The sequence below is a fragment of the Uloborus diversus genome, chromosome 8, assembly GCF_026930045.1.
Source record: "Uloborus diversus isolate 005 chromosome 8, Udiv.v.3.1, whole genome shotgun sequence".
Taxonomy (NCBI): domain Eukaryota; kingdom Metazoa; phylum Arthropoda; class Arachnida; order Araneae; family Uloboridae; genus Uloborus; species Uloborus diversus.
In genome coordinates this window covers 139,371,233-139,387,723 of record NC_072738.1, presented here as the reverse complement: position 1 = coordinate 139,387,723, position 16,491 = coordinate 139,371,233, and the positions used below count along the sequence as shown (strand labels likewise).

At 33.5% G+C, this 16,491-nt stretch overlaps 1 protein-coding gene across 1 annotated transcript in view; it reads left to right on the top strand.

The window, feature by feature from the left end:
• The window catches only part of LOC129227343 (uncharacterized), a 36,975-nt gene extending 21,058 nt beyond the window's left edge, over positions 1-15,917 (top strand). The window contains exons 4-7 of the mRNA XM_054861887.1: positions 549-669; positions 7,964-8,142; positions 10,712-10,832; positions 11,778-15,917. Coding sequence (XP_054717862.1) covers positions 549-669; positions 7,964-8,142; positions 10,712-10,832; positions 11,778-12,249 — 893 coding nt within the window. The 3' untranslated portion in view covers positions 12,250-15,917. The remainder of the gene's footprint in view (positions 1-548; positions 670-7,963; positions 8,143-10,711; positions 10,833-11,777) is intronic.
• The last annotated feature ends 574 nt before the right edge of the window (positions 15,918-16,491 follow it).

Below are 16,491 nucleotides of genomic sequence, written 5' to 3'. Positions count from 1 at the left end.
CTACAAATTATCTCTCATTAATTGTTTCTTCAGAGCAACTCCTTAATAAAACAGGGCTTGGCATAAAATAAAAGAACAAAATCAGTTAGCTAAAAGTTTTTACTAAATATTCAGCAAAATATGATATTCAATGCATCCCTATTTTAAGCAAACCAAAATTTTAGACATTAAATTTAGCGGATAGGTAACCCTCACTCTCCAACAAATCCCTACCTTTTAGCGTGAAGCCTTAGGATACCTAGTCTAATAGCATTAGAAGTGATGAGTTCTTCCCATGACCCAAGCCAGAGATTAACCAGAGATTTCTTGATGAAAGACAGCATCCCCAACCTCTGAAGTAGAAAACAAAACTAAATTCAGTACAGTTGTCCTTATCAGTAATGAAGAAATGTTGGATATTTTTCAAAATGCCTAAATGAAAGAAAGATATGATTGAAAAACAAATGGAAATGTAGGAAAAAGTGCTGCTATTAAAATCTGTTTTAGTTTTTAAACTTAAATTCTATTTTTTTTTAATGTAATTTCTAAACTTTAATCAATCATTCTAGGTGAAAAGCTTTCAAATAAATGTGTCAACAAGCATAAATTTCTACTTTTCTCATGCTTGTATAAGAGTTTGAATTTGGAAGCAAAGAATTCCTCTGTGGACCAAGAACAAGTATTCTGCAGGTTTGTTTCTTACCAAGTCTTACTAATCTGTAGGGGACAAATTATTTGAAATAATGTTGCTTCATTTGTGATATAAATGTAGAAGTTATATATTGTTTGATAATGTTTTCATAAATGAAACTCATGTTCTTCTGTGTATCTGATTTCATGTTATAGGGTTATGGTAATAAAAGTTGTAGTCTTGTTCACATCAAAAAGAGGTGTGAAAGTTAAACATATGCATAGGATGTAAATAGTGATGTGCTGGATTGTCAAAATTGTACAAGGGTTGCTATTTCTGGCCTTGGCAACATTCAGAGTTGCTTAGCAATCACGGATAATTCCGAACAAAAAATTGATGTTTTGAACTATGTGTTTTTTAAAAGTTTGCCTTTTTTTCATAATTTGTTGTTTACCGTAAATTGAAAATATCATATCAGGCAAAAAATGGATTTGAATCATGAGCATTTTTGTGAGATTATTTTTCGTAACTTTCGATGAGAATTATCAAGACGAGTGCATCAATGAACTTAATTCTTTATACAGCGGTAAATCACTCTCCTACAGCACTGTAAAAAACTGGTACATCTAAACCTGTTTTTATGTGGTGGATAGGGACAGCATAAAAAAAATAAAACAAAAAAAATTGTTCGAAACTTCATCAGTAGCTTTGAAATGAAATGAACTGAATGAAAGGGGGCTTAACCGAACCAAGCACTGTGACCAGAGATCTATTGTACTAGTCCCCAAACAGAAGTCTTAAAACAGACCAGTAACTGAAGCAGAATTCAGCTATAGGAATATCATGAATCTCGTGTGGTTCAAGCAAATGATGACCTAGGTGTTCAAACCTATAGGCAGAAAACACTTCACAATCATACAGGGTGTGAGTAATAGTTTCCTCCTTAAAGAGGTAACCTGATCTTCAGAGAGAATCAGGTTTGTCCTTCTTAGAAAGGCAAGCTGAATGTCATCGCGAGATAACTTCTCTGACAGGAAGGTTTCTCTCACAACAGCCATCTTAACATACGCACTGCTTGAGCATTGAACTGTGATTGACCAGTCCTTACTCTTTAAGATGCAGACGTTTGTGCAGGGGAAGGAGTTGAAACCTCTAATCGATGACGTTTGGTTTCTTCTACCTTCTCGAGAATGGCTGGCCCAGTGGCTTTTGCCTTCTGTAACAGCCTCCTCTCTCCTGCCTCGCCTGTTGGATTTTTGTGCATAAATGAGTACCCCCTGCCCCCCTACTGCAGTGTCAGTATTTTTCAGAAATGCCCTCTCACCAGTTGGTGGGTTGCAGACCTGCACCTTCACCTCCTCCAGCAGCAAGGTTGCTGGTTCTCTCCTTCAAGCCAGTATCCAGCTCCAAAGTAGCTGGGAACTGGGCGGTGGTAAAAGGTCAACACCTGCACAACCACCCTGTATCAGTGCAAGGCAAATTACAACGAGGTTTCACCCGGTTCCTTGAGGGGACCGTATAGACATCATACAACCCAGATGCCATTCATCCATCAGCACGGTGCCTCACACCTTAGATTGGTTATACATTTTAGTCACCTTTTACAACATGCATGGACTACGTTGGGACTATTTTGCTCCAGTCACCTCATGGCTTTAAGTAGCTTTAAAAAGTTGTTTTTGCAACACAGTTGAAATTTTTTTTTATGTGGTGGATAGGGACCACATAAAAAAAGTCTCACATGGAAATTAACCCGAAAACTTACAAAATAATCTTTATTTAAACAAAATCAAAATTAACTAAGTGATGACAACTTTTGCCGAGTAGTCGGACAAAATTTCCCGAATAAGGAAATTTTTGGGATGTCACAGTGACTTCCCATCAGGGTGCCTAATTTCGTCACTTAAAGATACTACCTTGCATTCATTTTAAAAATAATTTCATCAATTGAATCCCAATTTGATTGTAATTTTAATATTCGGCAAAAAAAAAAAAAAGACTGCATAAAAACAGGTTTGGGTGTATAATGAATATAATCATGGGGGGTCAGTGCTCACTCCTGCATGAATTTCCTGAAGGTCGTCCAAAATCTGATGGATTGGAAAATATCAATGCTGTTCATGAACTGATAACGCAAGGTGTCATGTAACGTACAGTATGCACTAGTAGTTCTCTCACACCTGGCTGAGACCCCTCCAAAGTTGAAAGGTTCATTCCCTTCCTTCCTCAGACAATAACTTTCTTTCCTGGAACCAGTTCTCCATCTCGCCTTTTGTTCTCTTGTTTTGCACATTCCAGTTTTCCTTGGGGATTGAGAAGTTTACACCCCCTAACAATGGTAGTTAGGTTGCTTCTGCAACTACTTATGAAAAACTCTTTAGTTTTCTCATACCAGTTATAGATAAGCTCTTCAAAGTATGGGTAAAAAAGTTTATAGATTATTGTTCAATTTCTTTTTTTATGTGTATTAATTTACATTTATTTTTTGCATATCATCGTCTCACAGCAAGACTGAGACATCTAATCCCAGGAATAATGCTGAGGTATCCTACTGTTGCTTTGGGGCGATGATATTAATGTTGGTTATCTTATATAAGAAGAAGTGTAGAAACCAGATTAAATGTATTAATTATGTTCATCATTGGGCTTTGACTCATTTTTTGGGTTGAACTTGTTTAACTTTTCTTCAATGAATAAAATTCGTCAAAAACCTTATTATTATTTTTTTTCAATGTATGCTCATTAGGGCTTGGCGATATACGGATAATCTCGTAATATATCAATATGTATTTATTACCGCTGTAACAATATTCAGATTTCGATCAGTGTGATATATCAAAGAACTGGACTTTATTAAGAACTAATTGAAATAATGGCTTAAAAATACATATTCGTTCATAGTTCTTTGTGCTTAATGAATGGATCATGCCTGCCAATTCTTCCAGATTTCCAAGAAGTTTTACGGATTTTCATGCCTTTTTTCGTTGACCTAATCACGAACAAAATTTTCGAGTATTTTTGTGCTTTACAGAACAAAAAAAATTGTAAATCTCATGGAAATACTGATTGCGTTTTCTTTCGAAATGGTATCGCAACTAGCGGAGTTATATCTTGTTTGTTCAAGATCCGATATTTTATTTGAAAAGACTTATCGCACATAGATTGCGGAATTAGGGTAGCATTTATTATGATTTCCGGTTTTTTGCTAAGCATTGATTTTTGTAGAAAACCGAAAATGAACTTGCATTTCTGAAACTCGTATGGTTTTGCAAATGATGTAAAGGAAGAAAATTTTAATGTGCAGATGATTTAAATATGGGTGGAGGGTGGTACCATCCCTCGAAAGTTTACACGGCACCTCCCCCCTCCTTTTATAATGCGATTCCCTGATAATGAGATCTGTTTCATGAAGATTTGAAATTTTCAAGAACTCTTTGTAAAAATTTCAACAGTTTGGTCTGTGGTGCGACCTCCCTCACCAAATGAGCGGGGGAGGGTCACTGTAGCGAATATTATTAGAAAAAATTACTATAATATTACATATCAAGATGTCCGAGGACTTTTTTCAATTTCAGATCTTGATATGCATAGATATTTGTCTCCTCCCCCCCTCAAAAAAAAGATGACTGCTTCAAATTTAAGGACCCCCCCTGAAAATAAATACTCTTGTTAGACAAAAATCTGTTTCAAATAACTTCATTAAAATTTTCAGTGGTTAAGTCTGTCTCATGACCCCCCCCCCCCACATGGGCACCTTTACTTCAACTGTTAGTGTTAGAACAAATTACTGAAATATTTAATGATAAAGATTTCCGATGACTTTTCTCTATAGCAGACCTTAATATGTAGATGATATAGCTTGGGGTGCCAATTATCCCCAAGTGCGTTGCCCTCTCAATTTTGCCACCCCCCCCATACCCCAAAAGAAGCAGGATCCTCTATTAAAGAGACTAAAATCCTTTTAAAACATCTCGAATAATTTCAACTATATAGCCTGCCTCATGTCTCCCCCCCCCCCCCCCGCTCAACGGGCATCCCTGCTTTAGCAATTATTATTGAGATAAACTACTTTAATGTCTTTTCAAAATGTCCGATGGCTTTTCTGCATCGCAGATCTCGATATACAAATAATGTAGTTAGGGAAACCTATCCCCCGAAATGCGACTACACCCTCAATTTTACCGAGCCTCCCCCCTCCCAAAGAAAAGAAACATGCTCCTCTATTGAAATGGAAAGTCTAAAATCCTTTAAAAATAATTTCTCTGATTTCAGTGATATAGTCAGCCTCATGCCCCCCCCCCCCCATTCAAACGGGCACCTCAGCTTTAGCTATTATCAGAATAAATTGCTGGAATATTAACTTTTTGAAGATTTCCGTAGGCTTTATTCTATTGCCGATCTTAATATATAAGTAATAATGCGAGGGCTGCCTACCCAGAATAGATGCAATAGCCCCCCCCTCAGTTTTAATTTTACCAAACATCCCCCTCCCCCAAAAAAACAAGAATATTCAAGAGACTAAAATCCTTTTAATATAAGTTCTCTCATAATTTCAATGCTATAGTCAACTTTAAGACCCCCGCCCCTCCCAAAGGGGTTCCCTGCTCTAGCTATTATTATTCGACTAAATTGTTGGAATATTGGCTTATTAAGGTGTTCGATGACTTTTCTGTGTTTCAGATCTTAAAATGTATATGATGAAGCTAGGGTGCCTATTTGTCTCCCAAGTGCGGTGGCTCCCCTCAATTTTATCAGCCGCCCCCCAAACAAAGAAACGTCACTATCTATTACAGAAACTAAAATCTTTATAAAGAACTTCTCTAAAAATTTCAATGGCATTGTCTGCCTTATGACCCATTTCCCCTCTACAAGGGTTTTGCTATTATTATTCACATAAATTGCTGAAATAATTGCCTTCCAAGATGTTCGATAACTTTTCTGTTTTGTAGATGTTAATAAACAGCTAGTAAAGCTATAATGACTCCCCCCCCCCCCCGCCAACTGCGATGGCACCCTCAATTTTATCGCGCTTTCCGCAAAATGCGATCTTCTATTGAAGAGACTAAACTCCTTTCAAAATAACTTCTCTGATAATTTTAAAGGTATACTCAGCATCATCCCCCCCCCCCACATCAAATGGGCACGCCTGCTTTAGCTATTAATATTCGAATAAATGGATTTAATATTTACTTATCAAGATATCCAATGGCGTTTCCCTATTCCAGATCTTGGTATGCAGGTGATGTAAATAGGGATACGCATTCCCCCCAACTGCGATGGCACAACTCAATTTTACCAAGCCCGCATTTTCTCCCAAGAACTGTGACCCACTGATGAAAAGACTTAAATTCTTCTTAAGTAAATTCCTCTAAAGGTTTCAATAGTATAATCTGCCTCATGATCTCCCCCCCCCCTGCCAAAGCCGGATTTAGGGGAGGGCAGACGGGGCTACTGCCCCAGGGCCTTCACAACAAAGGGGACCCCACAATAAAATTTTTACAAAATATCCTAACTTTCAAGGGTCAAAAATATCGGATATATACATATATATCAAAATATCGGATATTTTTGAAAATATGCTGATTTTTCGAACCCTAATTAGGGGCCTCCACTCCTTTGTTGCCCCGGGGCCTCCACACTTCCTAATCCCGCCCTGCCGGTGCACACACCTGTGAGCATCCTTTCTGTTGCTATTATTATTAGAATAAGTTGCGGAAATATTTATTCACCAAGGTTGCCGATGGCTTTTCTCTGTTGCAGACACTAGGCATTGCATTTATATGCTTTTCACCCCTCTCCCATAAAATGTTGAATTTAATGACCTAAATATATCGATATATCGAAAATATCAATCTTGGGAGAGCGATATATCTCAGTATTAAAATTCTGATATCGCCCAGCCCTAATGCTCATCATGCTGTGTTTCTCACAATAATCACAATAAAATTTTAATGTATTTGCATCATGTTTATTCTTGGAACAGTTCCTGTTCGCCAACTCGGACTAGCCATTTATTCAGACCAAACTGATCCCATTCTAATGTGGTCCGATTAACTGGAATCGACTGTTGGCTTTCAATCAGTTTCACAGATGTTATTGCTTGGTTTTTTGTTTTATAATTTTCCATGATACAATTTAAATGTCAGTAGATATGTCATAAATGGATGTATTTACAGAAAAATATTTCATTCTAAAACTTACACTCTATATCAAGTAACACTCTTTTACCCCATTTTTAGATGCTTAGCTTGCTTTAAATTTAGACAAAAATTGGGGGGGGGGAGCTATTTACCCCTTTGTGTGGGGTACGTAGGTGGGACAACCAGCTGATTAAAAAATATATTGTTGCGAATATTTATAGCATTATTTTAGAAAATAATGGTGAACTTTTGTTTATTACTAAAGACCAAGTTAAAAATAAGTCAATAAATTAAAATTTTTGTTTACAAACTTTTGTATAAGGTTTAAAAAATACAACTGTTCTTAAAGAGGGTTCCAGTTACTCCAACGAACCCTATTTTAAACATGTTAAAATGTTTTATTTTGCTTTTCTGAAATTGGCAATGTTGGAGCAGTAGAAAACAATATAAAAGAAAAATGTTTGTTAAAATTTTCCCATTCTTTCCTACTTTGCCTTAAATAGAAATACTTTTAGGCAAAATTCAAACACATACACACACAAGGCTTTAAAAGTCCTTTTTTAGTACTGAGTATTGAGAGAAAGAGAGCTAGAAGATATCAAGAACTACAGGAGTCTAGTCAGAGGAAATTTGAGTTCAGTAATGGACCCTTCACAAAGCTCCAATCAATAAAAATATACCCTTTATAAAAATTGAACCCACCAAAACGAACCTTACACAGAATTCTAATTAGCCACAATAGGCCTTTTACAAAATACCTACAGCCAAATTGAACCTTTCAGAAAATTTATAAGTGGTAACCGAATGTCCACAAATTGAGAATTAAGTTGGATTTTGACAATTTGGGGGAAAGATAGGGAATTGAAGAAAGATTCAGAGAAAATCAGCAGCCCCTTTCAAACCATATTTTATCATATTAAATAGTAATTAATTTATATGATCTTTGAGTAACTGTTCTTTCCTTTTTTGACATATTCGTGTTTAAATGTTGCTGAAAACTTGATGCATTGCTATTCTAATGACTTTCATTCAAGAGAAAATGAGGGATTGTCTATATGATTAAGAAGGAAAAAATACCTATTTTTAAACTTGTTTTGTACTGAATGTTTCAGTTTGTTATTGAAAGATTTTTGAGCGTGTAAATTTGTTTCATTTTAAAATTTCGAATTTATTGTCTTCTCTTAATCCACTTCTTCATTTAATTCTGTTCTAGGAGAGGAATAGAAGGGCATTTTTGTGACCGGCAGAGTCTAGTTCCCTGTACACTGCATACAAGTTATATCGCTGAAAAAATTCTAGATAAATTATTTCGACCAATGATTGATGATCATTGTAAATTTGTTTCTAATGAAGTATGGAACTTAGAGATGAAACCATCTGTCAATTTTGTTGGTGAGTTTTTAAGTTTCTCAATCTGTGTTACAACTTGTTTGAAGTACCAGTCCTGGAAGAATTTTGTAGCAATAATAAAAATATATTATCCTCCTAACACATACCCCCCACTCATCCCCCAAACAAGAAATTATTCTCTTCCACTAGTGTGTAAAATGCAGAAATACTTAGTAATAGCAATCTTTTTATTAGCAGTTTTCTTAAAATGAGTTTTACAAAAAAATTATTATTATTTAAAATTTAAATCAAATGATTTTTACTCAAATGCAGTGAAATAGAGTCTTTTTCTAGCATGGATTTTAATTTTTGAAATTCTCCTTACTTAAAGTTTTGCACTTGCTAGTTATTTTAAAATGAAGTTGAATATTAAATGAAGTTCAAAAACAAGTAAAAAAGTATTATGAACAAGGGCGCCCATATAGGGAGCAAGGGGGCCTCGAGCCCCCCCCCCCACCCAGAAATGAGAACTTTCTTGCTTTTAGTACTTTTTTCTTTGCAAAAATGTAAAAACATTTCTTCTCCAACCATTAATGAATAAATTATTAAAAATGTCAAATTTTAATGATCCCATCATGTCCCCACTCTGAAATTTTTAGGATGTATTTATTAAAACATATTAAAAAACATACATATTTATCAAAATTTTTAAAGGACACTGACTTTAAAAAAATTTAAATTTTAAATTTTAAAATTAAAAAAAATATTTAAAATTTAAGAGAAATATGCAAGTTGCATGTCAAATTAAAGCTCATGCAATTCTCTTTAAAATGAGCTTTTAACCAACTGCATTGACCCCCTAGAACTAAAATTGTAGCATTTTTAAGCACAACAGATGAGAGTTTTTACACATTTAAGAAATTAATAACCCATTAACCAAAAAAGATAGATTTTTTTAAAAAGTAGATCTGAATTTAGAATGTCAAACAGTATAATCCCTGAAAGTTTCATGAAAATCTGAGATGGTCATTTTGAGTGATTGGTTGATTTGACATGGAATGACCCCACAATAAAAAAAAAAAGAGAGAGAGAGAAATAATGTACATGGGTGTAACATAATAGCTTCAATTCTCCTTCATGTTTTACTGAGCATTTTTTAACTTTTTATAATGAAATTAATGCTGTAACCATGAATATTACTCATATTGATTACATTGTTTTTAACTTCAATAAATTAAAAAGTGCATTCTTTACATTCTTTATTATTTTGAGTAAAAGAAAGAACACTATTTTTAAAAAGTGGATGCTAATGAATTTGCTACATACCACCTACTGGCGACTTAAGAACTTCTCCAGTTTTACCCTTTAGGTATCAAACTGATAAAATGTAATTTCTTTAACCCTTTGACAGTCCTGGGTCATTAGTAAGATGTGTGAAATTCTTCCCCATAAAAATTTTTTTTTGGAGTAACTTGCTATGTAAATCAAGTGCCCTACCTTCTATCAATGCCTAACTACCTCCATTAGCACCTTTGACTGTTTGACAACAAACATTTAGCATCAGAAAAGTTAGTGCAAAATGCTTCTAAAACATGCTCCCTAGTGTGTGATAAGACGTTCAAAACCACCAGAGTGTTAAACAAAACGCAGTAAACTCCCAATTATCTGAGGTCGGATTATCCACGGGTCTTTCCATATTTTGGTCAACGACAACAATGTGGTCATGATCAACCAATCCATCATCAATCCAAAGTGCAGTTCTACCAATTTTCGTTTAAAATAAGTGTCTTAATCAGCGTCAGTGAAACTGTTTACCTGGCTCACTAACCTTTGCATGTAAGCTGTTTGCAGTAATGAGCTTTAGTTTTTACATATATTTTTTACATTCAGTGTTATCGCTTTTAGCTATAATTTAAATGTATGTGTGTGTTTTATTTATATTTTTCAGCTATTGTATACGCCAGTATCGGTTTCTTCCCTATTATTCAGATTATCTGCAGTTTTCACTTATATGCAGTTTTCACTCAGCTACCGTGCTACCCTATTCCACAGATAATCAGGAGTTTACTGTAACAGCTTGAAATCTTACAGATTTTGGTAAAATTTGCCAAATTTTGTTTCATGCTTTCTTCATGTTTAATTTGAAGCTATTTTAAGAAATTATTATGAAATAAGTATGGTTTCAGCATTATTCTGTCATGTATTGCTGCCTTTTTAAAGCTACGCCTTCTAACTTTTTAGAAGTGAACTCAAAATCCTCACCAGAATGTTTTATATTTTATAGCGCAGGAAACATTCACAGGGAGGCTGAGAATTCATATTCTACAGGTATTCATCATACTGTCTAGTAGAGCTGTGGGGGGACGCTGTCCCCCAAAATACTTTATTTTTTATTCTAAAAATGTAATGTAAATTGGTTTCAAACCGCCTATCTTTTGGTGAATCCCCCCAAATATTTTCCCTAACTACATTATTGATGCTATCTGAGTTATTTATTTATTGATGGCAATGTAAAAAAAAAAACTTGAAATTACCAGTTAGTTTTCGAAATAGTTATCTTCAACTGTAATAGTTCTTTACTGTTAATTATATGAAATGGCTAACAAAATAGTTTTGTTTTGATTTTCTGCAGATTATGAAGATTTAGCTGTATGCCTGGATAGAAATAATGAAGCTGTTACATCTTGTTTACAAGGGAAATGGAGCATAAAAAATGCAGTGTCTAGTTCAGCAACAATTAATAAACAATGCAAGTAAGTGCAGGAACTTTAAACGCATTTTACTCAAAACTTGAAAATGTCAATTTACATCACTTGCTTCTCACTGCCTCAAATGTGTTATTGTTGTTAAGTTTAAGTTTGTTTTTCCTGTTTTATACTTAGTAATATGACATATATCCAGCAGTGGGAATACAAGGGATGGGTTATAATTGTCCAGGGGTGCCCACAGAGGGGGATTATGGCGCAAGTTGCGCCATCAAAATTGGGGGGGGGGATTTTTTAATTTTTCTATTTAAATTTATTTATTGATTTATTTTTGATTCAAGTTATTTTATTTTATTCTGCTTACATTTCATTTCATTTATTTATTTAGTTTGTGTGTGTGTGTGTGTTTTTCATTGGCATATCACAGAACTTTTCTAATAAAATAATAATGATAATAATGATTAAAAATAAATAAATTAACAATTAAATAAAAAAATGTTAAAAAATAAATTAATTAACATATTTTTAAAAGATAAAGAAAAAAAGAGAGCTAGAAAAAAAAGGCGGAAAGAGGGTTGAGAAAAATGGGGGGGGGGGGATTTGCACTATTGAGCTTGGGGGAGGCATGGGCACCCCTGTAATTGTCATGACCTACCCTAAACTGTCACCAATATTATCCTTACCCCTAGTGTGCAAACACTTTATGAACAAACTATAAACAATTTCAGTAATCTTTGCAATACATTAATGATTTTTAAAAGTAAATATAAAAACTTAAAAACGTCCACTTACATCCATTTGCTTGTCACTGCCTCATATGGTTCTGAAACAAGACGAATTAACAATTAAAAGGGGTTGTAATCTTCCGACCCTCCCCTTGTATTCACTCTTGAGTATGTCAACAGTGGTGCCATCTATGTGTCATGTTATAAGATTATTGAGTGATATGTTATGCTTTTAAACTAATGTAAAATTTTGTATTTCTTGTTACAGGGCTTTTGATTCATTTACTACATGTATCCATAATATGATCCATAAAAACTGTCAAAGTGAGGAGGCACTGTTTACAAACATTGAACAGTCCTTGTATCCACGTTTTTTCCCTCTCTGTTTTAAACAGAAAAGTGAATTTCAAGATGATCATATCCAAAGCTTTTCAAAGAATAAAAGGGTCCAAATTTCATCCTCAACTGAAACAACAGTTTCAGATGACACTGTGTCAGAAGTTCCTAGAAAGGACCTTCTAAGAAAGGAAAACCAATATCCTACTTTGAGTGCTGAAATTCCAAGTCCAAGTAACAATGCTTCAGAAGTAGTAGTTGTTCATCAACACATTGTGATCAGTGTTGTAGAGCACCATCATAGTGATGGATCAAGCGTGATTATGTCTTCAAGAATTCTAACTTTTTTCGTGTTGGTTCTTGCTTTGAAAGCAAAAAACGTTTTTATGATTGAAATACATTAGACCCTCGTTTTACGTGGTTTTGATTATAAGCGGCTCAAGATTTGACACATTTATTTTATTTTACGTGAATGAGTTTCGGTTTTACGCGGATGCAGCAATGCACACAGATAAAATTTTCTGCCTTTCAAAGTCCAAAATCCTGAGATTGCAGATTACGCATAATAAACAGCATTTTGGGGTGCTAATAATCAAGTTTGGACCACCAGAGATGTTTTATAAGATTGGTCATATAAGCTTCCAGAGCTCTTTCCAGAAGTAAAGTTATTAAACTCACGCAGTTCAGAACTCACTGCTGCAGAAGAGTTTTTAGGAGTGACAAAGGATGGCAAAACCAACGAGGATACCGACATTGATGAGACACAACCAAAAATGTTCACGTTGAAAATTTTGAGTCTTCCTTGACAATAGCAAATAATTTTCCTGATTTGTTAGTGGAGGAAGATTTTATCATGGATATGACATAAGTGGTCATGGATGCGTAAGTGCTTTGCAAAGTTTTACAGAGAAAAATTCTTAATGGCTCCCAAAAGACTATCATAACCCGCTCTTTTTTATAAACACTAAATTAGTTTGTGTGTCTATATATCGATATAAGTACACATTAAACTTATTATAAAATTAGTTATTACTAGAATGAAATATTTTTTTTAATCTACAGAACCTAACCCCTATTTTAACACTGCTATTAAGTCTTAATTTACGCGGTTTTGATTTACTTGGCATTTCCGTGGAATGTAACCCCCTTGTAAAACGAAGGATCCACTGTATTTCAGTTTCACATTTATTACAATGGTTGATAGCTTTAGTTTGAAATGATGAGTTTGTGTAACACTCTGTTCAGTACATGTGAAATTAGTTGTGATTTTTATAACAAAGATCTTTATTTTGAGGATTATAGGTTTGTGCCTTTGGGAATCAGTTTAGTTCTTTTATTCATTTCTTAGAATTGATACAAAACAGACATTAAAATGCTGAAACTATTTCAAAGCAAATGAATCAATTTTTCATATCAGAAAATATTTTTGAAATATTGTATCACGTATTTTTAAAAGTCTGGTTCCGTAGTTCCACAGACTTTCATATTTCGGGTTAGAGGATGATTTTCCGATAACAGCTAGAACTGGATTAAATGCTAATCCACAATTAACAATTTAGAGTGGCCTCTAAAATGTGATATTTAACCTAGTAATTCTATCTCATTTTAGTCCTTTCGTTTTGCATTTCTTAGCATATTTAGTGTTTTACGTTTTTAAATATCTGTTTCATTAATTCTTTGTTGTGAAAAAAAAAAAAGAAAAGATATTTTGTAGGTAGTTTAGAAAGAAAAAAATTCTTTGGAAATTTTTTTTTTTTTTTTAATTTTATTCGTTTTTTTGAAAACAAATCATTTTTAGGCATATCAGACAAAAATGTGACATGAATGTTGTATAAGTTATTCATGTTGTAATGATTTTTAATTTACTAAACACATTCCACCTTGTCATGTTTTTGTGTAATTCAGCTTTAATAATAAACTTGCCTAAAAAGATTTTTTTTTTTTTGAGCACTGAATCAAATACCTGATTTGCAGTTTATCTGCTTGAGGTCTTCATCAAGTGCACAGATATTTTTGCATGAACAAAATTATTTTTGCAAATGTATTTCATCAAGCCTCTTTAGAAAATTGCAAGATCTTAAAACAAAAATTGAATGCAAGCTAACCAGCTTACATGGAAATCCTTTTACTTTAAAGATAATTGAAAAATTGTGAGGAATTTTGAAATTTACAGCCAACTCGTGATAACTCAAAGCCTTATAACTTGAATATTCCTTTATCTCGAATTTTTTGTTGTGTACCAAGCTCTTGAGAAGGCTGTGGGAGCTTTCCATAACTCGGAATTACCAATAATTTGAAGGTTTTCACCAGTCCCTTGAGACTTTAAGTTATATGAATGGTTAAAAAGAGATGGAAAGGGTGGTAAAACTGTGTATTAAATATTTTAAACTGTCTTAAAATTTCTGTTATGCATTTTTCAAGTTTGAAACTAACTTTAAAAATTGTACTAACTTATTTAGTTTCCCATTTTTGTCTTATAGTAATATCAATTCTAAGTTAAAATCATAACATTTCTTTTGGTCCTCCAATGATTTTTTAGTTTTTTCTTCTTCAAGAGTATTTTACTGGTGAAGTTTTTCTTTTTTTTTCCCTCTGTGTGACCTGAATAATATTTGATGCCATATTTACAATGGAGATCTGAAAATATTTTCCGGACTGTTTAAGGTAACAACTATACTAACTGTGATAAATACATTTTCTATGTTTCATTTATTTAACTGTATTTTTGTGTGAATGTCTGCACATTTCCATACTGTTATTGTTAGAAAAGCACCAGAATTAGTAGTTTGGAAAGTGCACTATTGTATCCTCTATTTTACATCTACTTTGTGGAATTTTTTTTTTCTTATTTTTAAAATTTTAAGGTTCTAAGTGTATGATCAATTTAAAGAATTAAAAATATTCAAATACAATCAAACCCTGTTAACGCAAACTCGCTTAACATAAAATTTTGCTTAGCGCGAAGTAAATGCCAATCCCCGTCAGATAAAGCTACAAAATAGTGTTAAATTGATCGCTTAACGAGAAGAAGATTTAGACGAATTCCCACATAAGACAAAGAAAGTTTTAAGGTTTTGAAAAAAAAAAAAAAAACGGGGAAGAAAAAATTAAAACCATATCCTTCTACATGAAATTACTTTCGACAGTTGAAAGATCTACACTTGAACGCAAGCGACATGGATGGCAGCGTGAAAATTTCTCTCCTTGTTGTAGGTGATCTTGTGTTGTGAAAATCTTGTTGCTTCGAGGAAAAACAAACTTTAGCTGTAGACTATGCTTACAGTAAAAAAAGCTTGGATGTGATAACTTACGATGTTTAAACGAAAAGCCGAAGGGCTAAATTTCGTAAGTCAGTCAACAATGTTACATGCTTATACAAGCAGAGATAATATCACACAGTGGAAGGTGCAGAATCAAATATTAATGTGAAGAAATGAACATTGGAAACTTGTTAAAATCTTACCAAGAATTTATTGGTCAATAGTAACTAAAATAAATATAACTAACAAAAATAAGTTCTTAAGAATAAAACCCGGCCATAAGTGGAGGCGGAGTTCGCAACTCCCCAACACCTATCGGACCTAACTCACAAGAGGCTGACGAACACAAAAGAAAAGAGAGAGAACGATTGGAATCGTTCACTATTTATACTTGCCTCATTTGCATATGATTGGGCATCAAAGGACGCCAACCTAAAACTGAAACTTTACACGAGCCGAAAGAGTTGAGAAGTTAATCTAATTTGAATAAAGTTAATTTTATATTACATTACATTAGGAATGAGAACGCGGATAAATATCGTTTACCGATGTCTATCATATCCCCCCTTCTCATTCAGTAATGTTATTAAACTTTAAATTTTTATACAATTTTAATAGATTCAAAAATAACCCAAAAAAATCCACAAAGGGCCAGGCTTAATCTTTTACAAAAATTTAACAATTCAACAATAAACAAATATGGATATATATCCATCATAATACATCATCCATCAGCAGCTGCAGCTCAATACATCACCGCTTATTTGATTGAAGTCCTTTCTCAAAAAAGTTCTTCTTGCCTATTGATGATCCAAAGTCCAAGGAACTAGTAGCAAGTCCAAGATTAACATTTCCACTTCTAACTATCTTGTCAAACTGTAATTGACAAAAATACTCGAAACAGTATATTTGAAAAGGATGGACACAATGATTTTACAAAAAAAATTTTTTTTTTCACAATGACAAAATTATTTAAAACGCTTAGTTTCCAAAAATAAACTCCTGTCATTGAATCAAATTCCTCCATCTCAAAGATTAAACCAACGAGAAATTTGAAAAAGAATTTCAGTTGTTACAAAAATATTTATACTTTAATATCCCATTATATTTATTATACTAAACAATTTAATACCATTAAAAATTAACAAAATATTTGTTCACAAAAACGATTCAGTTCAAAACGGGTCTGCGGCTTCGTAAAAATATCGGCCCTATTGGATTTACTACCTACATGTTTTACGGTAAAAATGTCCCGTTGAATCAAATCACGAACAAAAAATAATTTTACATCAATATGTTTTGTACGGTGATTTTCAATCGGAGATTTAACAAAATCAATGGCCGATTGATTATCAACGTACATTACAGATTTAATTTTACTTTTTC